Source organism: Caloenas nicobarica, chromosome 29 (genome assembly GCF_036013445.1).
Source record: "Caloenas nicobarica isolate bCalNic1 chromosome 29, bCalNic1.hap1, whole genome shotgun sequence".
NCBI classification, from domain to species: domain Eukaryota; kingdom Metazoa; phylum Chordata; class Aves; order Columbiformes; family Columbidae; genus Caloenas; species Caloenas nicobarica.
The window spans coordinates 283769-311037 of NC_088273.1; the positions used below are offsets into that span (position 1 = coordinate 283769).

At 69.6% G+C, this 27269-nt stretch overlaps 2 protein-coding genes across 2 annotated transcripts; one reads left to right on the plus strand and one right to left on the minus strand.

Moving 5' to 3' along the window:
* Nucleotides 1-207: 207 nt before the first annotated feature.
* On the plus strand, nucleotides 208-4642 carry CCNQ (cyclin Q). Its single transcript, XM_065653370.1, has 5 exons — nucleotides 208-421; nucleotides 492-678; nucleotides 2588-2720; nucleotides 3793-4008; nucleotides 4080-4642. The coding sequence occupies exons 1-5, from the start codon at nucleotides 334-336 to the stop codon at nucleotides 4230-4232; spliced, it is 777 nt and encodes a 258-aa protein (XP_065509442.1). The 5' UTR covers nucleotides 208-333; the 3' UTR covers nucleotides 4233-4642.
* ATP2B3 (ATPase plasma membrane Ca2+ transporting 3) lies at nucleotides 4544-26001 on the minus strand. The gene is given in 22 exon segments (XM_065653369.1): nucleotides 4544-5233; nucleotides 5468-5614; nucleotides 6419-6526; nucleotides 7060-7271; nucleotides 7498-7711; nucleotides 8900-8983; nucleotides 8985-9067; nucleotides 9070-9091; nucleotides 9260-9366; nucleotides 9507-9594; nucleotides 10587-10766; nucleotides 13035-13269; nucleotides 17301-17542; nucleotides 18784-19026; nucleotides 19851-20065; nucleotides 21076-21234; nucleotides 22880-23005; nucleotides 23078-23203; nucleotides 23680-23937; nucleotides 24707-24904; nucleotides 25225-25383; nucleotides 25945-26001. Coding segments are annotated over 22 exon segments (3699 nt in total). The 5' UTR covers nucleotides 25955-26001; the 3' UTR covers nucleotides 4544-4750.
* Nucleotides 26002-27269: the final 1268 nt, after the last annotated feature.

Here is a 27269-nt window from a genome sequence, read left to right on the forward strand (position 1 = left end):
GCCGGGCGGCCCCGCCCACTGCGAGCGCAGCTTAGCGCCTGCGCACACCGCGCCCTCCGCTTCGCTCCCCCCGCCCCGCTCGGCCGCCATTGGCCAGCGGGCGCCCGCCGCCGCCAATCGGGAGGCTTCCCGCCCTGCCGCCGGCGGCCGGCCGCGCCCGCGCTGCGCCTCTCGGCCAATAGGAGCGGGCGGCGCGGCGGCGTCCCGCCCACGCCCGGAAGCGCCGGGGAGCCGCACCGGGGCCGCCGCCGCCGCCGCGGTTCCCGCGTCCCGCGCCGGGCGAGGGCGTGGCCGCGGCGCGGGCGGCGTGACGTCACGGCCGCTCGTCCCGCCATGGAGCCGGCGGAGGCGCGAGGCGCCGGCGGGGGCGGGGCCGAGGCCCGCGCGCGCTTCCGGGTGGCGCGCTTCATCATGGAGGCCGGTGAGTGCGGGGGGGGGGGGGGTGACGTCACCGCCCCGGCGATGACGCCGGCGCTGACGTCACCCCGCAGGCCTGAAGCTGGGCCTGGGCTCGGTGGCCGTGGCCACGGCCTGCGCCGCCTTCCAGCGCTTCTGCCGCGCCGCGGGGCCCCGCGCCCCCCACGACCCGCACCTGGTGGCGGCCGCGGCGCTCAGCCTGGCGGCCAAGGCGCTGGGAGCCCCGCTGCGCGCCCGCGACGTGCTCAACGTGGCGCACAGGTAATCATCGCCCAAATCCCCCCAAATCACCCCAAAACCTGACCCCAGCCCCGCTGCGCGCCCGCGACGTGCTCAACGTGGCACACAGGTAATCATCGCCCAAATCCCCCCAAATCCCCCCAAACCGCCCCAAAACCTGACCCCAGCCCCGCTGCGCGCCCGCGACGTGCTCAACGTGGCGCACAGGTAATCATCGCCCAAATCCCCCCAAACCGCCCCAAAACCTGACCCCAGCCCCGCTGCGCGCCCGCGACGTGCTCAACGTGGCGCACAGGTACCCAAAACCACCCCAAATCACCCCAAAACCTGACCCCAGCCCCGCTGCGCGCCCGCGACGTGCTCAACGTGGCGCACAGGTACCCAAAACCACCCCAAATCACCCCAAAACCTGACCCCAGCCCCGCTGCGCGCCCGCGACGTGCTCAACGTGGCGCACAGGTAATCATCGCCCAAACCGCCCCAAACCGCCCCAAAACCTGACCCCAGCCCCGCTGCGCGCCCGCGACCCAAAACCACCCCAAATCACCCCAAAACCTGACCCCAGCCCCGCTGCGCGCCCGCGACGTGCTCAACGTGGCGCACAGGTACCCAAAACCGCCCCAAATCACCCCAAAACCTGACCCCAGCCCCGCTGCGCGCCCGCGACCCAAAACCACCCCAAATCACCCCAAAACCTGACCCCAGCCCCGCTGCGCGCCCGCGACGCGCTCAACGTGGCGCACAGGTAATCATCGCCCAAACCGCCCCAAACCGCTCCAAACCGCCCCAAAACCTGACCCCAGCCCCGCTGCGCGCCCGCGACCCAAAACCACCCCAAATCACCCCAAAACCTGACCCCAGCCCCGCTGCGCGCCCGCGACGTGCTCAACGTGGCGCACAGGTAATCATCGCCCAAACCGCCCCAAATCCCCCCAAACCGCCCCAAAACCTGACCCCAGCCCCGCTGCGCGCCCGCGACCCAAAACCACCCCAAATCACCCCAAAACCTGACCCCAGCCCCGCTGCGCGCCCGCGACGTGCTCAACGTGGCGCACAGGTAATCCCCCCAAATCCCCCCAAACCGCCCCAAAACCTGACCCCAGCCCCGCTGCGCGCCCGCGACGTGCTCAACGTGGCGCACAGGTAATCATCGCCCAAACCGCCCCAAACCGCCCCAAAACCTGACCCCAGCCCCGCTGCGCGCCCGCGACCCAAAACCACCCCAAATCACCCCAAAACCTGACCCCAGCCCCGCTGCGCGCCCGCGACGTGCTCAACGTGGCGCACAGGTACCCAAAACCGCCCCAAATCACCCCAAAACCTGACCCCAGCCCCGCTGCGCGCCCGCGACCCAAAACCACCCCAAATCACCCCAAAACCTGACCCCAGCCCCGCTGCGCGCCCGCGACGCGCTCAACGTGGCGCACAGGTAATCATCGCCCAAACCGCCCCAAACCGCTCCAAACCGCCCCAAAACCTGACCCCAGCCCCGCTGCGCGCCCGCGACCCAAAACCACCCCAAATCACCCCAAAACCTGACCCCAGCCCCGCTGCGCGCCCGCGACGTGCTCAACGTGGCGCACAGGTAATCATCGCCCAAACCGCCCCAAATCCCCCCAAACCGCCCCAAAACCTGACCCCAGCCCCGCTGCGCGCCCGCGACCCAAAACCACCCCAAATCACCCCAAAACCTGACCCCAGCCCCGCTGCGCGCCCGCGACGTGCTCAACGTGGCGCACAGGTAATCCCCCCAAATCCCCCCAAACCGCCCCAAAACCTGACCCCAGCCCCGCTGCGCGCCCGCGACGCGCTCAACGTGGCGCACAGGTACCCAAAACCGCCCCAAATCACCCCAAAGTTGCCCCAAAACACCCCCAAAATCACCCCGAAGCCACCCCAAACTTCCCAAGCCACCCCAAATCCCCCGCAGGTGCCTGCGCCCCGGGCAGCCGCCGCCGGAGCTGGACGGGCCGTTCCGGGCGCTGCGGCTCAGCCTGGGCCGCTGTGAGCTGCTGCTGCTGCGCGTCCTGCGCTTCCGCCTGCCCACGCAGCACCCGCACAAGGTGACCCCAAAACCCCAGACCCCAGACCCCTGCTGCCCACGCAGCACCCGCACAAGGTGACCCCAGACCCCCAGACCCCAAATCCCTGCTGCCCACGCAGCACCCGCACAAGGTGACCCCAAAACCCCAGACCCCAAACCCCCAGACCCCCAGACCCTGGAACCCCTGCTGCCCCCACAGCACCCGCACAAGGTGACCCCAGAACCCCAGACCCCAAACCCCCAGACCCCCAGACCCCAAACCCCTGCTGCCCCCGCAGCACCTGCACAAGGTGACCCCAAAACCCCAGACCCCAAACCCCTGCTGCCCACGCAGCACCCGCACAAGGTGACCCCAGAACCCCAGACCCCAAACCCCTGCTGCCCCCGCAGCACCCGCACAAGGTGACCCCAAAACCCCAGACCCCCAGAACCCCAGACCCCCAAACCCTGGAACCCCAGACCCCAAACCCCTGCTGCCCACGCAGCACCCGCACAAGGTGACCCCAGAATCCCAGACCCCAAACCCCCAGACCGCCAAATCCCCAGACCTCCACACCCCCAGGACCCCCGAACCCCCAAAACCCCAAACCCCCAGACCCCCGAACCCCTCCTGCCCACGCAGCACCCCCAACCCAGGACCCCTGGACCCCCAAGACCCCAAACCCCCAGACCCCCAAACCCCCAGGACCCCCTGGGAGCCCCTGAACCCACCAGGACCCCCCAGCACCCCCAGGACACGCCTGGGACCCCCCAGACCCTTGAGACCTCCCCCAGGACCCCCATGGGCCCCCCTTACACCCCATAGCCCTGGGACCTCCCCCCCGGGACCCCCTCCCAGCTCCAGGGCTCCCCTGGGACCCCCCAGCCCCCCGGGTCCCCCCTCAAATCCTGGGACCCCCCCAGACCCCTCTGGGACCCTCCCTCAGCCCCAGAGCCTGCCGGGTCCCCCCTCAGACCCCGGGACCCCCCCTCCAGGCCTCCCCAGGCCCCCCCTCAAATCCTGGGACCCCCCAGCCCCCTCGGGCCCCCCTCAGATCCCAGGACCCCCCCGTCCCAGGGGGTCCCTGACACGTGTCCCCCCCCATTCACAGTACCTGCTGCAGTACCTGCTGGCGCTGGGGCACTGGGGGGGCCGGGGGGGCTGGGGCCGCGTCCCGGGGGTGTCGTGGGCGCTGGTGCGGGACGGCGCGGGGGGGGGCCTGGGGCTGCGCCACCCCCCCCAGCACGTGGCGGCCGCGGCGCTGCACCTCGCCATGGCGCTGTGCGCCCAGCGCGCCCCCCCGGCGGCCCCCCCGCGCTGGTGGCAGGTAAGGGGGGGCGGGGGGGGCTGGGGGGGGGGTGTCCCGGGCGGGGGTGACGCGTCCCGGCCCCCCCGCAGGTGCTGAGCCCCGGGCTGGGCCCCGCGGAGCTGGAGGAGATCGAGCGGGAGCTGCTGGGGCTCTACGGGCTGGACACGCAGGTGGCGGCGGCCCCCCCGGACGGACAGACGGACACCCCGGCTGACGGACAGACGGACGGACCCCCCGACTGACCGACGGATGGACCCCCCGGCTGACCGATGGACAGACCCCCCGACTGATGGACGGACCAGTCCCTGGACTGACAGACGCACCAACCCCCGGACTGACACAGACCCCCCCGGACAGACGGACAGACCCCCCCAGACAGATGGAGCCCCCAGACTTATGGACAGACCCCCCCGGAGTGATGGATGGACAGACTCCCCCGGACTGACCCCCACCTGGTGACAGATGGACAGACCCCCCCATAGTGACAGACACACGGACAGACCCCCCCCCCCCCCAGCGACGGATGGACAGACAGACCCCCCCGCAGCCGCTCGTTCCGTCCGTGTTTAATTACCCCTGAGGGGGGGGCACACGTGTGCCCGGCCTCACGTGAGCCCCCCCCAAATAAATAATTACATACAATAAATCAGAATAAATTAAAACATCCCCCCAGCGCCCGGGGGGGGGCCGGTTCGGGGGGTAAATCGGGGGATCCCCCCGCCGGTTAAACATGGCTTATGGGTGCCCCCCCCGGCCATCGCTACAGCGAGGTCTCCAGGCTGTGCAGGCGGTTTGGGGGGGCCCTGCGGGGCGGGGGGGGGCTGTTCTGGTGGGGGGGGGCCCCGCGGTGGTTGTTCTGGTGTGGGGGGGCCCTGCAGTTGTTGTTGCGGTTCGGGGGGGCCCCGCGGTTGTCGCTGCGGTTCGGGGGGGTCCCACAGTTGTTGTTGCGGTTCGGGGGGGTCCCACAGTTGTTGTTGCGGTTCAGGGGGGTCCCACAGTTGTTGTTGTGGTTCGGGGGGGCCCCGCGGTTGTCGCTGCGGTTCGGGGGGGCCCCGCGGTTGTTGTTGCGGTTCGGGGGGGCGTCGCTCTCGGCGTCCGTGTCGTCGATCAGCGGGATGTCCCGCGTGTCCCCGAACAGCAGCCCGGGCGGGGGGGGCGCCCCGAAGGGGACCCCGGGCTGGGGGGGGCCGGGCCGCGGGGGGGGCCCCCCCAGGGAGCTGCGGAACGCTCGCACCACCCGCACCTGGGGACCGGCGGGGGGTCAGCGTCGCCCAAACCCCCCGGAGCCCCAGATAGCGGGGTGGCCCCCCCAAAGAAACCCGCAGGGATGGGGGGGGGGGGAAGGGGGGGGAAATGGGGGGGCAGGAAGGGGGGAGGGGTTTTTGGGGGCCCTCGGTGGCGGAAGGTCCTGGGGGGTCGGGGGGTCCCCGGGGGATTTGGGGTCGCTGGGGGTCGCTGGGGGTCAGAGGTCACGCACCTGCGCCTGCACGCGCTGCAGCCCCCGCACCCACAGCAGCCGCCCCCGGGGGGGGGCGGGGCTGCCGCGCGCCGCAGGCTCCGCCCCCTGGGGGCGGGACCGGGACTGGCCCCGCCCCGGCCCCGCCCCCGGGACCCAGCCCATCACCTGCAACGGGTTAATCAATTAACGGGTTAATGAGGGGAACGGCCCCGCCCCCGGGACCCAGCCCATCACCTGCAACGGGTTAATTAATTAACGGGTTAATGAGGGGAACGGCCCCGCCCCCGGGACCCAGCCCATCACCTGCAACGGGTTAATTAATTAACGGGTTAATGAGGGGAACGGCCCCGCCCCCGGGACCCAGCCCATCACCTGCAACGGGTTAATCAATTAACGGGTTAATGAGGGGAACGGCCCCGCCCCCGGACCCAGCCCATCACCTGCAACGGGTTAATTAATTAACAAGTTAATGAGGGGAACGGCCCCGCCCCCGGACCCAGCCCATCACCTGCAACGGGTTAATCAATTAACGGGTTAATGAGGGGGGGTCCCTGGGGGTCCCTGGGGGGTGTGCGGGTCCCTGAGGGTCCCGGGGGTCCCGGAGGGTCCCTGAGGGTCCCGGGGGGCTCTGGGGGTCCCGGGGGAGCTCTGGGGGCCCCTGGGGGGTGTGCGGGTCTCTGGGGGTCCCGGGGGGTCCCTGGGGGTCCCTGGGGGGTGTGTGGGTCCCTGAGGGTCCCGGGGGGCTCTGGGGGTCCCAGGGGTCCCGGGGGGGCTCTGGGGGCCCCTGGGGGGTGTGTGGGTCCCTGAGGGTCCCGGGGGGTCCCTGGGGGTCCCTGGGGGGTGTGTGGGTCCCTGAGGGTCCCGGGGGGCTCTGGGGGTCCCGGGGGGTCCCTGGGGGTCCCTGGGGGGTGTGTGGGTCCCTGAGGGTCCCGGGGGGCTCTGGGGGTCCCGGGGGTCCCCATTCCGTACCTGTCCCCAGACGAGCTCCCCGACCCCCACGAAGAGGCACCACAGCCACTGCTCAGCGCTGAGGGGGGAGCAGCTGAACGGCTTCCCCCCGAACTGCACTATGACGATCTGGGGGGCGCGGGGGCGTCAGCGGCGGTCCCCTCCAAATGTGGGGGTCCCCCTGGATCCCCGTGGCGTCCCCCCTACATGTGGAGGGCCCCTGGGGGGTCCCCTCCACACCTGGATGTCTCTGTGGGTCCCCTTCACATCTGGGGGTCCCCACGACGTCCCCATGTCCGCCCCACACGTCAGAGTGTCCCCGTGTCCCCCCCATGTGTCTGGGTGTCCCCACGTCCCCTCCATCCCTGTGCCAGGGTGTCCCCAAGTGCCCTCAACACGTCTGGGTGTCCCCAAGTCCCCCCAACATGTCAGTGTCCCCGTGTGTCTGGGCGTCCCCACGTCCCCCCGGGATGTTGGGGTGTCCCCCGGATATCAAAGGCGCCTGGGACGAGAGAACAAGGTCCCCACGAGTCCATCGTGTGTCTGGGTGTGCCCAAGTCCCCCCAGGTGTCAGTGTCCCCACGGCCCCCCAACACATCAGGGTGTCCCCAAGTCCCCCCAACACGTCAGGGTGTCCCCGGGTGCCCCGCGCCACGTCCCACCTGCACGGCGAAGGTGCCGAGGACGATGGTGCAGAAGATGGGGTTGCCCAGGATGCCGCGGAACACGTTCCTCTCGCCGTGGATCTTGCGCGCGTTGACCTCGTTGAAGAGCTGCATCATGACGAAGGTGTTGAAGATGATGGTGTAGTGCTCCGAGGGCGGCGCGTGCAGGGGGGCGTCGCGCCCGCTGTCGATGTCGAACAGCAGCTCCCCTGCCGGGGGGGCCACGTCAGACGGGGGGGACGCGGCCCCCGCCCGGCCCGGGGACGGGGACACCCCTGGGGATGTGGCCCTGGCATGGGGGACACCCCTGGGGACATGGGGGTGGGACCTTCCCAGCATCTCCCACGGGGTGTGGAACCGTCCCAGCATCTCCCACGGGATGTGGAACCGTCCCAGCGTCTTCCAGGGGACACGGGACCCCCTGGGGCCACGCACCGACAAAGAGGAGGGTGAAGATGATGACGAGCTGGTAGGCGGCGTGTCCCAGGATGTTCTTGAGCATGGTGCGGGACAGCAGGGGCTGGTCGCGCCCGTAGGGCCGGCGCAGCAGCAGCTCCTCGGTGGGCGGCTCGGTGGCCAACGCCAGCGACGCGAACGTGTCCATGATCAGGTTGACCCACAGCATCTGCACGGCCTTCAGCGGGGAGTCCTGGATGGGGGGGACACCGTCCGTCTGTCCACCCTGACCATGGGGCGCCCCGGGACGGGCTCAGGGATGGATGGGGTGTCTTTAGGACCCTGGGGTGCTCCGGGATGGGCACTGGGAGTTATGGGGTGTCTCCAATGATTTTAATTTAACTTTAATTAATTTTAATTTAATATTTTCTGTGTTTACCCCCCAGAGCAGCCCCCCGCCCCTGAGCACGTGCAGCTGGTGTGGGATGGGATCAGGGACAGGGTGTCTCTAGGACCCTGGGCTGCCCCAGGACGGGGTGTCTCCAGGACCCTGGGGCACCCCAGGAGGGGGTGTCTCTAGGACCCTGGGCTGCCCCAGGACGGGGTGTCTCTAGGACCCCGCGGCTGCCCCAGGACGGGGTGTCTCTAGGACCCTGGGGTGCCCCGGGACGGGGTGTCTCTAGGACCCTGGGGTGCCCCGGGACGGGGTGTCTCTAGGACCCTGGGGCGCCCCAGGAGGGGGTGTCTCTAGGACCCTGGGGTGCCCCAGGACGGGGTGTCTCTAGGACCCTGGGGCTGCCCCGGGACGGGGTGTCTCTAGGACCCCGCGGCTGCCCCAGGACGGGGTGTCTCTAGGACCCTGGGCTGCCCCAGGACGGGGTGTCTCTAGGACCCTGGGGTGCCCCGGGACGGGGTGTCTCTAGGACCCTGGGGCGCCCCAGGACGGGGTGTCTCTAGGACCCTGGGGCACCCCAGGAGGGGGTGTCTCTAGGACCCTGGGGCTGCCCCGGGACGGGGTGTCTCTAGGACCCTGGGGCTGCCCCGGGACGGGGTGTCTCTAGGACCCTGGGGCGCCCCAGGACGGGGTGTCTCTAGGACCCTGGGGCTGCCCCGGGACGGGGTGTCTCTAGGACCCTGGGGCTGCCCCGGGACGGGGTGTCTCTAGGACCCTGGGCTGCCCCGGGACGGGGTGTCTCTAGGACCCTGGGGCGCCCCAGGGCTGAGCACCGGGACCTGTGGCTTGTCCGCAACGATTTTAATAAATTCTAATTAAGTTTAACTAATTTCTCTCTGTTTCCCCCCGCAAGAGCAGCCCCCCGCCCCGGGCGCATGCAGCCGCTTCGCGCCAACACGACCCACAGCGTCTGCGCGGCCTTCAGCGGGGAGTCCCGGGCGGGGTGGGGGGCACGCCGTCCGTCTGTCCGTCTGTCCGTCCCCTCACCTGGGTGATGCAGGCGCCGGTGAACGCCACCACCACGGCCACCACGTTGACCGTGAGCTGGAACTGCAGGAACTTGGAGATGCCTGTCGTAGACGTTGCGGCCCCACATGACGGCCTTGACGATGCTGGAGAAGTTGTCGTCCGTCAGGATGATGTCGGACGCCTCCTGGCCACGTCCGTCCCCGCGATGCCCTGGGGGGGGACAGGGGGCGTGGGGGACACGGCGGGGACGCCCTGGCCGGGGGTGGGGACCCCCGGGATGGGGGGCACTGGGGAAGAGCAAGGAGATGGCACGCGACGACCGTCCCACGCCGGGGGTCGGGGGGCTGTGGGGACCCCGCTTTCGGGGGGGCGGGTTACCATGGCGAAGCCCACGTCGGCTTTCTTGAGAGCGGGGCCGTCGTTGGTGCCGTCCCCGGTGACGGCCACGACCTGGCGCTGCTCCCCGATGGTGCTGTCGATGATCCCTGGGGGGGACACCCCTCAGAACCCCCGCAGGCACCCCCATGGCTCCCAGACTCCTTCTGTGCCCCCCCCCGCCCCCCAGAGCCTCCACACCCCCCCAAAAGACACGTTCTTCACCCCAAAGAACCCCCCGCCCCCCCACCTTTGACCAGGGTGTGCTTGTCGGTGGGTGACGATCGCGCCAGCACCCGCAGCCGCGGCCACACCTTGTCCAGCCGCTCCTGCTCCACCTGGGGGGGCACGGGGGGCGGGCCCCCGGTTCCCCCACTGCGTCGCCGGCCATCCCAGCGCCCCCGGTTCCCCCAGCGCCCCCAGTGCCCCCGGTTCCCCCAGCGCCCCCGGTTCCCCCAGTGCCCCCGGTTCCCCCACTGCGTCGCCGGCCATCCCAGCGCCCCCGGTTCCCCCAGTGCCCCCAGTTCCCCCAGTGCCCCCGGTTCCCCCAGTGCCCCCGGTTCCCCCAGCGCCCCCGGTTCCCCCAGTGCCCCCGGTTCCCCCACTGCGTCGCCGGCCATCCCAGCGCCCCCGGTTCCCCCAGTGCCCCCAGTTCCCCCAGTGCCCCCGGTTCCCCCAGTGCCCCCGGTTCCCCCACTGCGTCGCTGGCCATCCCAGCGCCCCCGGTTCCCCCAGTGCCCCCAGTTCCCCCAGTGCCCCCGGTTCCCCCAGTGCCCCCGGTTCCCCCAGCGCCCCCGGTTCCCCCAGTGCCCCCAGTGCCCCCGGTTCCCCCAGCGCCCCCGGTTCCCCCAGTGCCCCCAGTGCCCCCGGTTCCCCCAGTGCCCCCGGTTCCCCCAGCGCCCCCGGTTCCCCCAGTGCCCCCAGTGCCCCCGGTTCCCCCAGTGCCCCCAGCGCCCCCCAGTGCCCCCAGTGCCCCCCAGTTCCCCCAGTGCCCCCAGTTCCCCCAGCGCCCCCGGTTCCCCCAGCGCCCCCGGTTCCCCCAGTGCCCCCCAGTTCCCCCAGTTCCCCCAGTGCCCCCAGTTCCCCCAGTTCCCCCAGTTCCCCCAGCGCCCCCAGTTCACCCAGCGCCTCCAGTTCCCCCAGTTCCCCCAGCGCCCCCGGTTCCCCCAGTGCCCCCCAGTGCCCTCAGTCCATCCCAGTGCCCCCCAGTCCATCCCAGTGCACCCCAGTGCCCCCAGTTCCCCCAGTGCCCCCAGTGCCCCCAGTGCCCCCGGTGCCCCAGTCCCTCCCAGTTCCCCCAGTGCCCCCGGTGCCCCCAGTGCCCCCGTACCTCCCCCTTCTCGTTGCGGATGCGGCGGTTGAACTCCTTGCCCTCCAGGCACAGCCAGTCCTCCCCGGCGGGCAGGATGCCGCACTTGGCCGCGATGGCGCGCGCCGTGTTCAGGTTGTCCCCGGTCACCATCCGCACCGTGATCCCCGCGCGCTGGCACTTCCGGATGGCCTCGGGCACCTGGGGACGGACACCGCGGCACGCGTCCCCAGCGCGTCCCCAGCGCGTCCCCAGTGCGTCCCCAGCGCGTCCCCAGTGCAACCCCAACAGGTCCCCAACACATCCCCAGCGCGTCCCCAGCGCGTCCCCAACGCGTCCCCAACGGGTCCCCAACACGTCCCCAACGCGTCCCCAGTGGGTCCCCAATGCGTCCCCAGCGCGTCCCCAACGCGTCCCCAATGCAACCCCAACGGGTCCCCAACAGGTCCCCAACGCGTCCCCAGCGCGTCCCCAATGCAACCCCAACGGGTCCCCAGCGCGTCCCCAACGCGTCCCCAACGGGTCCCCAGCGCGTCCCCAGCGCGTCCCCAACGCGTCCCCAATGCGACCCCAGCGCGTCCGCAATGCAACCCCAACGGGTCCCCAGCGCGTCCCCAGCGCGTCCCCAACACGTCCCCAACGCGTCCCCAACGTGTCCCCAGCGCGTCCCCAGCGCGTACCCAGCGGGTCCCCAACGCGTCCCCAGCGCGTCCCCAACGCGTCCCCTGCGCGTCCCCAATGCGTCCCCAGCGGGTCCCCAACGGGTCCCCTGCGTGTCCCCTGCGTGTCCCCAGCGCGTCCCCAGCGCGTCCCCAGCGGGTCCCCAACACGTCCCCAGCGCGTCCCCAGCGCGTCCCCAGCGGGTCCCCAACGCGTCCCCAGCGCGTCCCCAACGCGTCCCCAGCGGGTTCCCCAATGCGTCCCCAGCGCGTCCCCAACGCGTCCCCAGCGCGTCCCCAATGCGTCCCCAGCGTGTCCCCAATGCAACCCCAACAGGTCCCCAATGCGTCCCCAGCGCATCCCCAACGCGTCCCCAGCGGGTCCCCAATGCGTCCCCAGCGCGTCCCCAGCGCGTCCCCAGCGGGTCCCCAATGCAACCCCAGCGCGTCCCCAGCGCGTCCCCAATGCGTCCCCAGCGTGTCCCCAGCGCATCCCCAACGCGTCCCCAATGCATCCCCAATGCAACCCCAACACGTCCCCAACGCGTCCCAGCGCGTCCCCAGCGCGTCCCCAATGCAACCCCAACGGGTCCCCAACGCGTCCCCAGCGCATCCCCAACGCGTCCCCAGCGGGTCCCCAATGCGTCCCCAGCGCGTCCCCAGCGCGTCCCCAGCGGGTCCCCAATGCGTCCCCAGCGCATCCCCAACGCGTCCCCAATGCATCCCCAATGCAACCCCAGCGTGTCCCCAGCGCATCCCCAACGCGTCCCCAATGCATCCCCAATGCAACCCCAACGGGTCCCCAACGCGTCCCCAGCGCGTCCCCAGCGCGTCCCCAGCGGGTCCCCAATGCAACCCCAACATGTCCCCAGCGCGTCCCCAACGCGTCCCCAGCGCATCCCCAATGCAACCCCATGTCCCCTGCGTCTCCCCCATCCCCCGTGTCCCCCTGTGTCCCCATGTCCCCTGTGTGTCCCCATCCCTCGCGTGTCCCCCATCCCTCGTCCCCCCCACGTCCCCACGTGTCCCCCCATCACCGTGTGTCCCCCTGTCCCCTGCGTGTCCCCATGTCCCTCCTGTGTCCCCATGTTCCCCTGTGTCCCCATGTCGCCCTGTGTCCCCATGTCCCCTATGTGTCCCCATCCCTCGCGTGTCCCCGTCCCTTGTCCCCCCGTGTCCCCATGTCCCCTGTGTGTCCCCGTCCCTCGTGTCCCCCCGGCCCTTGTCCCCCCACATCCCTCCCATGTCCCCCCGTCCCCGCGTGTCCCCCCGTCCCCACGTGTCCCCCTGTCCCTTGTCCCCCCACATCCCTCCCATGTCCCCCTGTCCCCCACGTGTCCCCCCGTCCCCACGTGTCCCCCCGTCCCCCACGTGTCCCCCCGTCCCCGCGTGTCCCCCCGTCCCCACGTGTCCCCCCGTCCCCCGCGTGTCCCCCTGTCCCCACGTGTCCCCCTGTCCCCGTGTGTCCCCCCGTCCCCGCGTGTCCCCCCATCCCCACGTGTCCCCCCGTCCCCGCGTGTCCCCCCGTCCCCATGTGTCCCCCCGTCCCCGCGTGTCCCCCCGTCCCCACGTGTCCCCCTGTCCCCGCGTGTCCCCCCGTCCCCACGTGTCCCCCCGTCCCCCACGTGTCCCCCCGTCCCCATGTGTCCCCCCGTCCCCGCGTGTCCCCCCGTCCCCACGTGTCCCCCTGTCCCCGCGTGTCCCCCCGTCCCCACGTGTCCCCCCGTCCCCCACGTGTCCCCCCGTCCCCGCGTGTCCCCCTGTCCCCGCGTGTCCCCCCGTCCCCGCGTGTCCCCCCGCCCCCCGTCACCTCGGGTCTCACGGGGTCCTCGATGCCCACGATGGCGATGCAGGTCAGGTCCCGCACGACAGCGGCCTCGTCGTCCCAGGGCGGCTCGGGGCCGGGGGGGATGTCCCGGAACGCCAGGACCAGCGTGCGCAGCCCGGCGGCCGCCATGGGCTCCACCACCTGCCGCAGCAGCTGCTCCCGCTCGTGCGGCCCCAGCGCCCGCGGGGCCCCCCCGGCCCCCAGGATGGCACAGCACCTGGGGACGTGGGGACATGGGGACACAGCAGGGGACATGGGGACATGGGGACATGGGGACATGGGGACAGACAAGGGTCCCCCGGCCCCCAGGATGGCACAGCACCTGGGGACGTGGGGACAGACAGGGGACATGGGGACATGGGGACAGACAAGGGCCCCCCGGCCCCCAGGATGGCACAGCACCTGGGGACGTGGGGACATGGGGACATGGGGACATGGGGACAGACAAGGGCCCCCCCGGCCCCCAGGATGGCACAGCACCTGGGGACGTGGGGACATGGGGACATGGGGACATGGGGACACAGCAGAGGACATGGGGACATGGGGACAGACAAGGGTCCCCCCCAGCCCCCAGGATGGCACAGCACCTGGGGACGTGGGGACATGGGGACATGGGGACATGGGGACACAGCAGAGGACATGGGGACATGGGGACAGACAAGGGTCCCCCCCAGCCCCCAGGATGGCACAGCACCTGGGGACGTGGGGACAGACAGGGGACATGGGGACACAGGGACAGACAAGGGTCCCCCCGGCCCCCAGGATGGCACAGCACCTGGGGACGTGGGGACATGGGGACACAGCAGGGGACGTGGGGACATGGGGACAGACAAGGGTCCCCTGGCCCCCAGGATGGCACAGCACCTGGGGACGTGGGGACATGGGGACACAGCAGGGGACGTGGGGACATGGGGACAGACAAGGGTCCCCTGGCCCCCAGGATGGCACAGCACCTGGGGACGTGGGGACATGGGGACATGGGGACACAGCAGGGGACGTGGGGACATGGGGACAGACAAGGGTCCCCCCCAGCCCCCAGGATGGCACAGCACCTGGGGACGTGGGGACATGGGGACATGGGGACACAGCAGGGGACGTGGGGACATGGGGACAGACAAGGGTCCCCCCCAGCCCCCAGGATGGCACAGCACCTGGGGACGTGGGGACAGACAGGGGACATGGGGACACAGCAGGGGACGTGGGGACATGGGGACAGACAAGGGTCCCCTGGCCCTCAGGATGGCACAGCACCTGGGGACGTGGGGACATGGGGACATGGGGACACAGCAGGGGACGTGGGGACATGGGGACAGACAAGGGTCCCCTGGCCCTCAGGATGGCACAGCACCTGGGGACGTGGGGACATGGGGACACAGCAGGGGACATGGGGACATGGGGACAGACAAGGGTCCCCCCGGCCCCCAGGATGGCACAGCACCTGGGGACGTGGGGACATGGGGACATGGGGACACAGCAGGGGACATGGGGACAGGCAGGGGTGTCCCCCCTCCAGATGGCACCGCACCTGGGGACATACCGGGGTTGTTTTGGGCCATTTCTGGGGTTCTTTTGGCCGTGTTTTGGTTTTTTCGGCTGCTTTTTGGGTTCTTTTCCCGTTCAGCCGCACCGGCGCAGCAGGATCTCGGGGTTCCCGGCGGGGGGTTCCCGAGCATCCCCAGGGCCATTTCTGGGGTTCTTTTGGCTGTTTCTGGGGTTCTTTTGGCCGTTTCTGGGGTTCTTTTGGCCGTTCTTTTTCTGGGTTTTTCAGCCCGTTCCCGCACCGGCGCAGCAGGATCTCGGGGTTCCCGGTGGGGGGTTCCCGAGCATCCCCAGGGCCATTTCTGGGGTTCTTTTGGCTGTTTCTGGGGTTCTTTTGGCCGTTTCTGGGGTTCTTTTGGCCGTTCTTTTTCTGGGTTTTTCAGCCCGTTCCCGCACCGGCGCAGCAGGATCTCGGGGTTCCCAGCAGGGGGTTCCCGAGCATCCCCAGGGCCATTTCTGGGGTTCTTTTGGCCGTTCTTTGGGGTTTCCTGGCCATTTCTGGGTTTTTCGGCCCGTTCCCGTACCTGCGCAGCAGGATCTCGGGGTTCCCGGTGGGGGGTTCCCGAGCATCCCCAGGGCTGTTTCTGGGGTTCTTTTGGCTGTTTCTGGGGTTCTTTTGGCCGTTCTTTTTCTGGGTTTTTTGGCCCGTTCCCGCACCGGTGCAGCAGGATCTCGGGGTTCCCGGTGGGGGGTTCCCGAGCATCCCCAGGGCCATTTCTGGGGTTCTTTTGGCCGTTTCTGGGGTTCTTTTGGCCGTTTCTGGGGTTCTTTTGGCCGTTCTTTGGGGTTTCCTGGCCGTTTCTGGGTTTTTTGGCCCGTTCCCGCACCGGCGCAGCAGGATCTCGGGGTTCCCGGTGGGGGGTTCCCGAGCATCCCCAGGGCCATTTCTGGGGTTCTTTTGGCCGTTTCTGGGGTTCTTTTGGCCGTTTCTGGGGTTCTTTTGGCCGTTCTTTGGGGTTTCCTGGCCGTTTCTGGGTTTTTCGGCCCGTTCCCGCACCGGCGCAGCAGGATCTCGGGGTTCCCGGTGGGGGGTTCCCGAGCATCCCCAGGGCCATTTCTGGGGTTCTTTTGGCCGTTTCTGGGGTTCTTTTGGCCGTTTCTGGGGTTCTTTTGGCCGTTCTTTGGGTTTTCCTGGCCGTTTCTGGGTTTTTCGGCCCGTTCCCGTACCTGCGCAGCAGGATCTCGGGGTTCCCGGTGGGGGGTTCCCGAGCATCCCCAGGGCTGTTTCTGGGGTTCTTTTGGCTGTTTCTGGGGTTCTTTTGGCCGTTCTTTTTCTGGGTTTTTTGGCCCGTTCCCGCACCGGCGCAGCAGGATCTCGGGGTTCCCAGCAGGGGGTTCCCGAGCATCCCCAGGGCCATTTCTGGGGTACTTTTGGCCGTTTCTGGGGTTCTTTTGGCCGTTTCTGGGGTTCTTTTGGCCGTTCTTTGGGGTTTCCTGGCCGTTTCTGGGTTTTTCGGCCCGTTCCCGCACCGGCGCAGCAGGATCTCGGGGTTCCCGGTGGGGGGTTCCCGAGCATCCCCAGGGCCATTTCTGGGGTTCTTTTGGCCGTTTCTGGGGTTCTTTTGGCCGTTCTTTGGGGTTTCCTGGCCGTTTCTGGGTTTTTCAGCCCGTTCCCGCACCGGTGCAGCAGGATCTCGGGGTTCCCGGTGGGGGGTTCCCGAGCATCCCCAGGGCCGTTTCTGGGGTTCTTTTGGCCGTTCTTTGGGGTTTCCTGGCCGTTTCTGGGTTTTTTGGCCCGTTCCCGCACCGGTGCAGCAGGATCTCGGGGTTCCCGGTGGGGGGTTCCCGAGCATCCCCAGGGCCATTTCTGGGGTTCTTTTGGCCGTTTCTGGGGTTCTTTTGGCCGTTTCTGGGGTTCTTTTGGCCGTTCTTTGGGGTTTCCTGGCCGTTTCTGGGTTTTTTGGCCCGTTCCCGCACCGGCGCAGCAGGATCTCGGGGTTCCCGGTGGGGGGTTCCCGAGCATCCCCAGGGCCATTTCTGGGGTTCTTTTGGCCGTTTCTGGGGTTCTTTTGGCCGTTTCTGGGGTTCTTTTGGCCGTTCTTTGGGGTTTCCTGGCCGTTTCTGGGTTTTTCGGCCCGTTCCCGCACCGGCGCAGCAGGATCTCGGGGTTCCCGGTGGGGGGTTCCCGAGCATCCCCAGGGCCATTTCTGGGGTTCTTTTGGCCGTTTCTGGGGTTCTTTTGGCCGTTTCTGGGGTTCTTTTGGCCGTTCTTTGGGTTTTCCTGGCCGTTTCTGGGTTTTTCGGCCCGTTCCCGTACCTGCGCAGCAGGATCTCGGGGTTCCCGGTGGGGGGTTCCCGAGCATCCCCAGGGCTGTTTCTGGGGTTCTTTTGGCTGTTTCTGGGGTTCTTTTGGCCGTTCTTTTTCTGGGTTTTTTGGCCCGTTCCCGCACCGGCGCAGCAGGATCTCGGGGTTCCCAGCAGGGGGTTCCCGAGCATCCCCAGGGCCATTTCTGGGGTACTTTTGGCCGTTTCTGGGGTTCTTTTGGCCGTTTCTGGGGTTCTTTTGGCCGTTCTTTGGGGTTTCCTGGCCGTTTCTGGGTTTTTCGGCCCGTTCCCGCACCGGCGCAGCAGGATCTCGGGGTTCCCGGTGGGGGGTTCCCGAGCATCCCCAGGGCCGTTTCTGGGGTTCTTTTGGCCGTTTCTGGGGTTCTTTTGGCCGTTCTTTGGGTTTTCCTGGCCGTTTCTGGGTTTCTCGGCCCGTTGCCGTACCTGCGCAGCAGGATCTCGGCGGCGCCCTTGCTGAGCAGGCGGAAGCCGCGGCCGGGCCGGCGCGTGACGGTGCTCATGGACTTGCGCTCGGAGCTGAAGGTGAAGACCTTGTGCAGCTGCTCCTCGGGCAGCCGCGCGCGCTCGGCCTCGGGGTCGCGCCGCAGCGCCAGCGCCAGCGCCAGCAGCGCGCACTCCGTGCGGTTCCCCACCTGCCGCGGGGGCAGCCCCGCCGCCTCGGGGGGCTGGCGACCGGGGCGGGCGGCGGAGGGGGGGACGGGGGCAGGGGGGGACGGGGGGCGGAGATGGGGGCGGAGATGGGGGCAGAGATGGGGGGCAGGGGGGGTATGGGGGGCAGAGATGGGGGACGCAGAGATGGGGGGCAGAGATGGGGGGCAGGGGGGGTATGGGGGGCAGAGATGGGGGACGCAGAGATGGGGGGCAGGAATGGGGGGCGGAGATGGGGGCAGAGATGGGGGGCAGAGATGGGGGGCAGGGGGGGTATGGGGGGCAGAGATGGGGGACACAGAGATGGGGGACGCAGAGATGGGGGCAGAGATGGGGGGCAGAGATGGGGGACGCAGAGATGGGGGGCAGGAATGGGGGGCGGAGATGGGGGCAGAGATGGGGGGCAGGGGGTGTATGGGGGGCAGAGATGGGGGGCAGAGATGGGGGACGCAGAGATGGGGGGCAGGAATGGGGGGCGGAGATGGGGGCAGAGATGGGGGGCAGGGGGGGTATGGAGGGCAGAGATGGGGGATGGAGATGGGGGATGGAGATGGGGGATGGAGATATGGGGGGCAGAGGTGGGGGACGCAGAGATGGGGGGCAGAGATGGGGGGCAGAGATGAGGGCGGAGATGGGGGGCGGAGATGGGGGCAGAGAAGGGGGACGCAGAGATGGGGGCAGAGATGGGGGATGGAGATATGGGGGATGGAGATGGGGGGCAGAGATGGGGGGCAGAGATGGGGGCAGAGATGGGGGCAGAGATGGGGGCAGAGATGGGGGATGGAGATGGGGGGCAGAGATGGGGGCAGAGATGGGGGCAGAGATGGGGGGCAGAGATGGGGGCAGAGATGGGGGGCAGAGATGGGGGCAGAGATGGGGGGCAGACACAGGATGGGGGGGACAAAGACGGTGCCGTCAGGGACAGAGAGCAGAGTGGGGTCAAACACGGGAGGCCCTGGGGGCGCCGAGTGACCCCCCCGGGTGCCACCCCACCCAGGGTCCCCTGTCCCCCCGTGTCCCCACGTCCCCATGTCCCAGTGTCCCCAGTATCTTGCTGGTGTAGGTGCTGTTGGTCCCCTGTCCCCACCACATCCCCCCATGTCCCCACCATGTCCCCATGTCCCCACCACGTCCCCATGTCCCAGTGTCCCCAGTATCTTGCTGGTGTAGGTGCTGTTGGTCCCCTGTCCCCACCACGTCCCCCCATGTCCCCACCATGTCCCCATGTCCCCCCCACGTCCCCATGTCCCAGTCTCACCAGTATCTTGCTGGTGTAGGCGCTGTTGATGGCGATGGCCTCCACCAGCAGGTCCAGCGTCGGGGGGGCCAGCGCGCCGGGCTCGGGGGGCCCCCGGAAGAGCGTGTCCCCCAGGAACGCCTGCACCACCGTCATGCGGTTGGTGGTCAGCGTGCCCGTCTTGTCCGAGCAGATGGCCGTGGCGTTGCCCATGGTCTCGCACGCGTCCAGGTGACGGACCAGGTTGTTGTCGCGCATCATTTTCTGGGGGGGGGAGCGGGGAGGGCGTGGAGGGACGGACAGAGCCAGGGGACGGACAGACGGAGCGGGGGAGACGGATGGAGGGGTGGATGGAGGAGCTCTGGGGACAGACCGACGGACGGAAGGTGGGATGGATGATGGACGGATGGATGGATGATGGACGGAGGAGCTCTGGGGACAGACAGACGGACGGACAGAAGGTGGGACAGATGGACGGTGGAGGGATGATGGACGGAGGAGCTCTGGGGACAGACTGACGGACGGAAGGTGGGATGGATGATGGACGGATGGATGGATGGATGATGGATGGAGGAGCTCTGGGGACAGACCGACGGACAGAAGGTGGGATGGATGATGGACGGATGGATGGATGGATGATGGACGGAGGAGCTCTGGGGACAGACGGACGGACGGACAGAAGGTGGGACAGATGGACGGTGGAGGGATGATGGATGGATGGATGATAGAAGGATGGATGATGGACGGATGGATGGAGGAGCTCTGGGGACAGACAGATGGACAAACAGAGGGTGGGATGGATGGACGGCGGACGGATGGATGATGGACGGACGGATGACGGACGGATGGATGACGGACGGATGACGGACGGACGGATGACGGACGGACGGATGAGCTCTGGGGACAGACAGACAGAAGGTGGGACGGCTGGATGATGGACAGATGATGGATGGATGGTGGACAGATGGACGATGGATGGAGGAGCTCTGGGGACAGACAGACAGAAGGTGGGATGGACAGATGATGGACGGATGGACGACAGATGGAGGAGCTCTGGGGACAGACAGACAGCCGGGCAGCGGCCTGACCTTGACGGAGTAGGCGAGGGAGATGGTGACGGCCAGCGGCAGCCCCTCGGGGACGGCCACCACCAGCACGGTGACGCCGATGATGAAGAACTTGACCCAGTACTGCACGTAGAGCGGGGTGCACTCGGCCAGCCAGGGCCGCCCCTCCACCACGAACGTCTCGATGACGAAGAACAGCACGAGGATGATGACGGTCACCGCCGACACGGCCAGCCCTGCGGGGACACGGGGGCACGGGGGCACGCGTCAGGGGGACACGGGCCAGGGGGACACGGGGGGACACGGGGACACAGGTGGGGGGACACGGGGGGACAGGGGGGACAAGGGTCAGGGGGACACGGGGGACAGGGAGGACACGGGGACACAGGTCAGGGGGACACGGGGAGACATGGGGACACAGGTCAGGGGGACATGGGGGACACGGGTCAGGGGGACACGGGGGGACACGGGGACACAGGGGGACGGGGGGACAGGTCAGGGGGACATGGGGGATGGGGGGGACAGGGGGACCCGGTCAGGAAGACATGGGGGGACATGGGGACACAGGTCAGGGGGACACGGTGGGTGATGTGGGGACACCCGGGGGGACACATGGGTACACGGGGGGGGACACGGGGACACTGGAAGGGACATGGGGACACGGGAGGGGACATGGGGGGGGACACATGGGTACATGGGGGGGGACATGGGGACATGGGAGGGGACATGGGGGGGACACATGGGTACACGGGGGGGGACATGGGGACACATGAGGGGACATGGGGACATGGGAGGGGACATGGGGGGGACACATGGGTACACGGGGGGGACATGGGGACACGGGAGGGGACATGGGGACATGGGAGGGGACATGGGGGGGACACATGGGTACACGGGGGGGACATGGGGACACGGGAGGGGACATGGGGACATGGGAGGGGACATGGGGGGGACACATGGGTACACGGGGGGGGACATGGGGACACAGGAGGGGACATGGGGACATGGGAGGGGACATGGGGGGGACACATGGGTACACGGGGGGGACATGGGGACACGGGAGGGGACATGGGGGGGACACATGGGTACACGGGGGGGGACATGGGGACACTGGAAGGGACATGGGGACACGGGAGGGGACATGGGAGGGGACACATGGGTACACGGCGGGGGACATGGGGACACTGGGGGAAGGACACAGGGACGCTGGGGGGACCACGGGGGGCCCCGGGGGGGCCGCACTCACCGGCCTTCCCGATCTGCACCGCCAGCCGGGTGAGCTTGCCCTGCAGCACCGACTTCTCCTTCCTGGCGCCGCCGCGGCGCCCGCGCTGCTCCGCGTCCCCCCCGTCCGCGCCCTTCAGCGGCTGCATCTCCATGGCCGCCCCCCCGTCCGGCCGCTTGCCTGGGGGGACACGCGCGTCACCCCGCCCGCGACCCCGCGCACGGGACGGGGGACGGGGACACCCCCGGGGACACCCCCGGGGACACCCCCCGGGGACACCCCCCGGGGACACCCCCAGCACCGCAGGCCTGGAGCCCCTCCCGGGTCAAGCCAGAGTCACTCCGGATTGGGACACGATTCAGTTGGGTGACCAGAACCCATCCAGGTCAATCCAGAGTCACTCCGGATTGGGACACGATTCAGTCGGGTGACCAGAACCCATCCAGGTCAATCCAGAGTCACTCCGGATTGGGACACGATTCAGTCGGGTGACCAGAACCCGTCCAGGTCAATCCAGAGTCACTCCGGATTGGGACACGATTCAGTCGGGTGACCAGAACCCGCCCAGGTCAATCCAGAGTCACTCCGGATTGGGACACGATTCAATCGGGTGACCAGAACCCGCCCAGGTCAATCCAGAGTCACTCCGGATTGGGACACGATTCAGTCGGGTGACCAGAACCCGTCCCGGTCAATCCAGAGTCACTCCGGATTGGGACACGATTCAGTTGGGTGACCAGAACCCGTCCCGGGTCAATCCAGAGTCACTCCGGATTGGGACACGATTCAGTCGGGTGACCAGAACCCGTCCCAGGTCAATCCAGAGTCACTCCGGATTGGGACACGATTCAATCGGGTGACCAGAACCCGTCCCAGGTCAATCCAGAGTCACTCTGGATTGGGACACGATTCAATCGGGTGACCAGAACCCGCCCAGGTCAATCCAGAGTCACTCCGGATTGGGACACGATTCAGTCGGGTGACCAGAACCCGTCCAGGTCAATCCAGAGTCACTCCGGATTGGGACACGATTCAGTCGGGTGACCAGAACCCGTCCCGGGTCAATCCAGAGTCACTCCGGATTGGGACACGATTCAGTCGGGTGACCAGAACCCGTCCAGGTCAATCCAGAGTCACTCCAGATTGGGACACGATTCAGTCGGGTGACCAGAACCCGTCCCGGGTCAAGCCAGAGTCACTCCGGATTGGGACACGATTCAGTCGGGTGACCAGAACCCGTCCCGGGTCAATCCAGAGTCACTCCGGATTGGGACACGATTCAATCAGGTGACCAGAACCCGCCCAGGTCAATCCAGAGTCACTCCGGATTGGGACACGATTCAGTCGGGTGACCAGAACCCGTCCCGGTCAATCCAGAGTCACTCCGGATTGGGACACGATTCAGTTGGGTGACCAGAACCCATCCAGGTCAATCCAGAGTCACTCCGGATTGGGACACGATTCAGTTGGGTGACCAGAACCCGTCCCAGGTCAATCCAGAGTCACTCCGGATTGGGACACGATTCAGTCAGGTGACCAGAACCCATCCAGGTCAATCCAGAGTCACTCCGGATTGGGACACGATTCAGTCAGGTGACCAGAACCCGCCCAGGTCAATCCAGAGTCACTCCGGATTGGGACACGATTCAGTTGGGTGACCAGAATCCATCCAGGTCAATCCAGAGTCACTCCGGATTGGGACACGATTCAGTTGGGTGACCAGAACCCGTCCCAGGTCAATCCAGAGTCACTCCGGATTGGGACACGACTCGGAGGGGTGACCAGGACAGGGACCCGGGGGGGACCCGGGGGGGCCAGGACGCACCTTTCTTGTCCTTCCTCTCCTCCTCCTCCTCGCCGGTCCCCAGCAGCGCGAGGATGATGCCGGACTGCGAGTTGACCCCCACGGCCGTCACCACCATCCTCCCCGAGCCCTCCATGACGTGGGTGCCTGTGCGGGGGCCCCAGGGGGTCACAGCGGGTCCCCCCGGCCCCCAGGCGCCCCCCCGGGTCCCCCCCTCACCCGAGAGCAGCATGGGGTCCTTGTCGGCCGCCTTGCGCACGTGGTCGGACTCGCCGGTCAGGGCGCTCTCGTCGATCTTCAGGTCGTTGCCTTGGATCAGGACGCCGTCGGCAGGCAGCAGGTCACCTGGGGGGGGCCGTGTCACCTGGGGGGGGCTGTCACCTGGGGGGGGCTGTGTCACCTGGGGGGGCTGTCACCTGGGGGGGCCTGTCACCTGGGGGGGGCTGTCACCTGGGGGGGGCTGTCACCTGGGGGGGGCTGTGTCACCTGGGGGGGGCTGTTACCTGGGGGGGCCTGTTACCTGGGGGGGCTGTCACCTGGGGGGGCCGTCACCTGGGGGGGGCTGTCACCTGGGGGGGCTGTGTCACCTGGGGGGGCCTGTTACCTGGGGGGGGCCCTGTCATCTCCCAAGACTGTCACCCCCCCGAGCCCACCGCCCCGGCATCCCCCTGTGCCCCCCCCACGTCCCCATCACTCACCGTACCTGACCTGCGCGATGTCCCCTGCCCCCCGTGTCCCCCCCATGTCCCCGTCACTCACCGTACTTGACCTGCGCGATGTCCCCCTGCCCCCCGTGTCCCCCCCGTGTCCCCGTCACTCACCGTACTTGACCTGCGCGATGTCCCCCACCACCAGCTCGGCCACGGGGAGCTGCTCCTGCCGACCACGCCGCAGCACGGCCACGCGCTGCTCCTGCTGCACGCGGCTCTGCAGCCCGCGGAACTGCCGCTCCTTGCTCCAGTCGTTGAAGGCCGTGACCAGCACCACGCAGGCCACCGACAGCAGGATGGCCGCCCCCTCGATCCAGCCCGCCTCCGCCTCCCCCTCGGCCTCCGCGCCCCCCGACACGCGGCCGCAGGCTGGGGAGGACACGTCGCCGGGGGGACGGGGACATGGAGGGGATACGTCACCGGGGATACGGGGACATGGGGGGGACAGGTCAGCAGGGAGAATGGGGACATGGAGGGGATACGTCACCGGGGATACGGGGACATAGCGGGGACAGGTCAGCAGGGGGAATGGGGACATGGGGGGGACACAGCACCGGGGGGACGGGGACAGGTCACCGGGGATACGGGGACATGGGGGGGACAGGTCAGCAGGGGGAATGGGGACATGGGGGGGACACAGCACCGGGGGCATGCGGACAGGTTACCGGGGATACGGGGACATGGGGGGGACAGGTCACCGGGGGGCACGGGGACACGGAGGGGACACAGGGGTGCCATCTGACGGGAACATGGGGACACAGGGGTGGCGTGTGATGGGGAGTGGGGGTGGCACTGGGATGGGGACACAGGACATGGGGACACAGGGGTGGCACTGGGATGGGGACACAGGACACGGGGACACACCAGGATGTCAAGGATGGCATCGAGATGGGGACACGGGGGTGACATCTGACCAGGGCTGGGGACATGGGGACACACCAGGGCGCCAGGGCTGGCATCAAGATGGGGACACGGGGACGGTTTCGGGCCACGGCGGGGACGCGGGGGCTGCGTGCGGTGACATCGGGCCGGGGGGGGACGTGGCGATGGGGCAGGGCCGAGGGGACGCGGTGGGACGGGAACCGAGGGACCCCGCGGACCCCCAGAGCGAGGGGACACCGCCCCCAGGACCCCCCACCTGCGGTGTCCCCGCTGGGGGGGGCGTAGAAGGACAGTCCCAGGGACACGGCGGCGGCCGCCTCCAGGATGACGAGGGTGACGTCCTGCAGCGCCTCCCACACCAGCTCCGCGAAGCTTTTGGGGCGTTTCGGGGGGATCCAGTTGCGCCCGAACTCCTGGCGCCGCCGCTCCAGCTCCGCCGGCCCCTCCGACAGCCCTGGGGGGGCCCGGACGCCTGGGTCCCCCCGACCGCGGGGGTGCAACCCGCGCCCGGACACCCCCGCCCCCGCCGGGTGCCCCAGGGGGGTCCCAGGGGACGGGGGCTCTGGGGGGTCCCAGGAACCCCCCTGGGGGTCCCAAGGGGCTCAGAGGGGCCGGGAAGGTCCCGGGATCTCTGTAGGTTCCAGGGGGTCCCAGGGGTCTCTCTGGGGATCCTGGGGGGCTCACAGGGGCCAGAACAGTCCTGGGGGGTCCCGGGGGGTTCAGAGGGGCCAGGAAGGTCCCGGGGGTCTCTCTGGGGGTCCCGGGGGGTCTCACCGTCGGTGGGGGAGGTGCGGAGGCGCCGGCACAGCCCCCGCGCGCCCCCGTACCCGTCCCGCAGGCGCCGCGCGGCCTCGGTGCCCCGCAGCTCCATCAGCGCCCGCAGCTCCGCCGCGCTGCAGCCAAATCCCCCCCCGGGGGGCTCCCCCATGGCGCCTGCGCGACACGGACACGGGGGCGTCGCGGGGACAGCATGGGGACACGGGGACGCGGGGGCGTCAGGGGGACGTGGGGACACGGGGGCTGGACACGGGGACACGGGGACGCGGGGGCGTCAGGGGGACGTGGGGACACGGGGGCTGGACATGGGGACACGGGGACACGGGGACGCGGGGGCGTCAGGGGGACGTGGGGACGCGGGGACACGTGAGGTGGTGAGGGACGGGGCTTGGGGACAGTGCGGGGGGGCTCGGGACGGGGGTCAGGGGCATCGTTGGGGCCTTGGGGACGTGGGACGGGGCTTGGGGACATCACTGGGGGCTCGGGGACGTCACGGGGGGCTTGGGACATGGCTTGGGGACGTAATTGGGGACACGAGACCCTGCTTGGGGACATCACGGGGGGCTTGGGGACACTGTTGGGGACACAGGACACGGCTTGGGGACATTTTTGGGGGCTTGAGGACATCATGGGGGACAAGAAACGCTGCTGGAAACACAGAAGTGACGTGGGGACGTCATGACACAGCGGGAGGTTGTTGGGGACAAAGAACCTGACCTGGGGACATCGTTAGAGACCAGGGACACCACGAGGGACACGTGATTTGGGGACACCCTTGGGGAGCAGGGACGTCGTTAGGGACACAGGACAGGCGGGGCCGCGGGGGGACCCGTCACCTGCTCAGCGGGGCCGGGGGGGGGTCACGCCGGGGGGGCCCCGCGGGGGGGCGGGGCCATGGACGCGGCGGGGTCAGGGGCGGCCGCCCCCCCTGCCCGGGCCACACCTGGGGACAGCAGAGCTGCGGTCTGCGCCCGCCCCCCGGGGGAACCGGGACAGCCCGAGCTCCCCCGGGAACCCCCCGGGAACCCCCCGGGGAACCCCCGGGGAACCCCCCTGCCCCCCAGTGACCCCGCGTCCCCCGGCCCCGCCCCCCGCCTGCCCATCCAATGAGCGGCGGGCGGGGGCGTGGCCAGCGCGGCGTGGCTCCGCCCCCGGCCCTGCGGCGGGCCCGCGGACTGCGCCAAAGGGGGGGGGCGCGCAAGCCCCGCCCCCCGGGCTGTCACTCACACGCACACCCCGGCCCCCCCCCCCGGCTTTGGGGACCCCCCCGCAGCCCGGGGACCCCCCGGTGTGCGTGTGACCCCCCAGAGCCGCAGCGCCCCCAGGGCGCCCCCCCCGCAGTGCAACACCGGGCCCAGCACCAGCCCCCCCGCCCCGCACCGGCCCCCCCAAAACGACACCCCCGCCCCGCAGCCCCCCCCGCCCCCCCAGCAACGGGCCCGCCGCCCCCCCCCCGTTACCAGTGCGCCCCCACCCGCGACACCCCCCGTCCGCGATGGGCTCTCCCGTCTGCAACGCAGCGCCCCCCCCCCGCCCCCCCCGCAATTAGCAGCCCCCTCTAATTACAGCCCCCGTACCGGCCCATGGGTCCCGGCGCTGCGGAGCCCGAGGCGCGCGCTGCGGCCCGGGGGGCGGGGCCTGGCGGCGGGGGGCGGGGCCTGGGCGGACACGCCCCCTCCGCATGTGCCCGTGACCCCGAGTGCCCCCGCGTGTCCCCCCCCCCCCGCACCGGGCCGGCCGTGGGACCGGCCACCCCCCCCGCGCGAGCAGCACCATGGACAGCGCGGCACGCGGGGGCGGGGACGCGGGGACGCGGGGGGACCCGGAGCCCCGCGTCACCGCCCGCCCCGGGCTCCCCGGGGGCTCCTCCCGCGCTTCACCGGCCGCGCGTCCGCAGCCGCGGCGGGGCCGCGGGAGCCGGGCCGGGCTCGGTCCCCTCCGGCACGGGACACACACGGGACAGACCCCGGAGCGGCCCCGGCCCCGCTGCGGCCGCTTCCCGCCAACCGCGCTTCCCGCCAACCGCGCTTCCCGCCAACTGC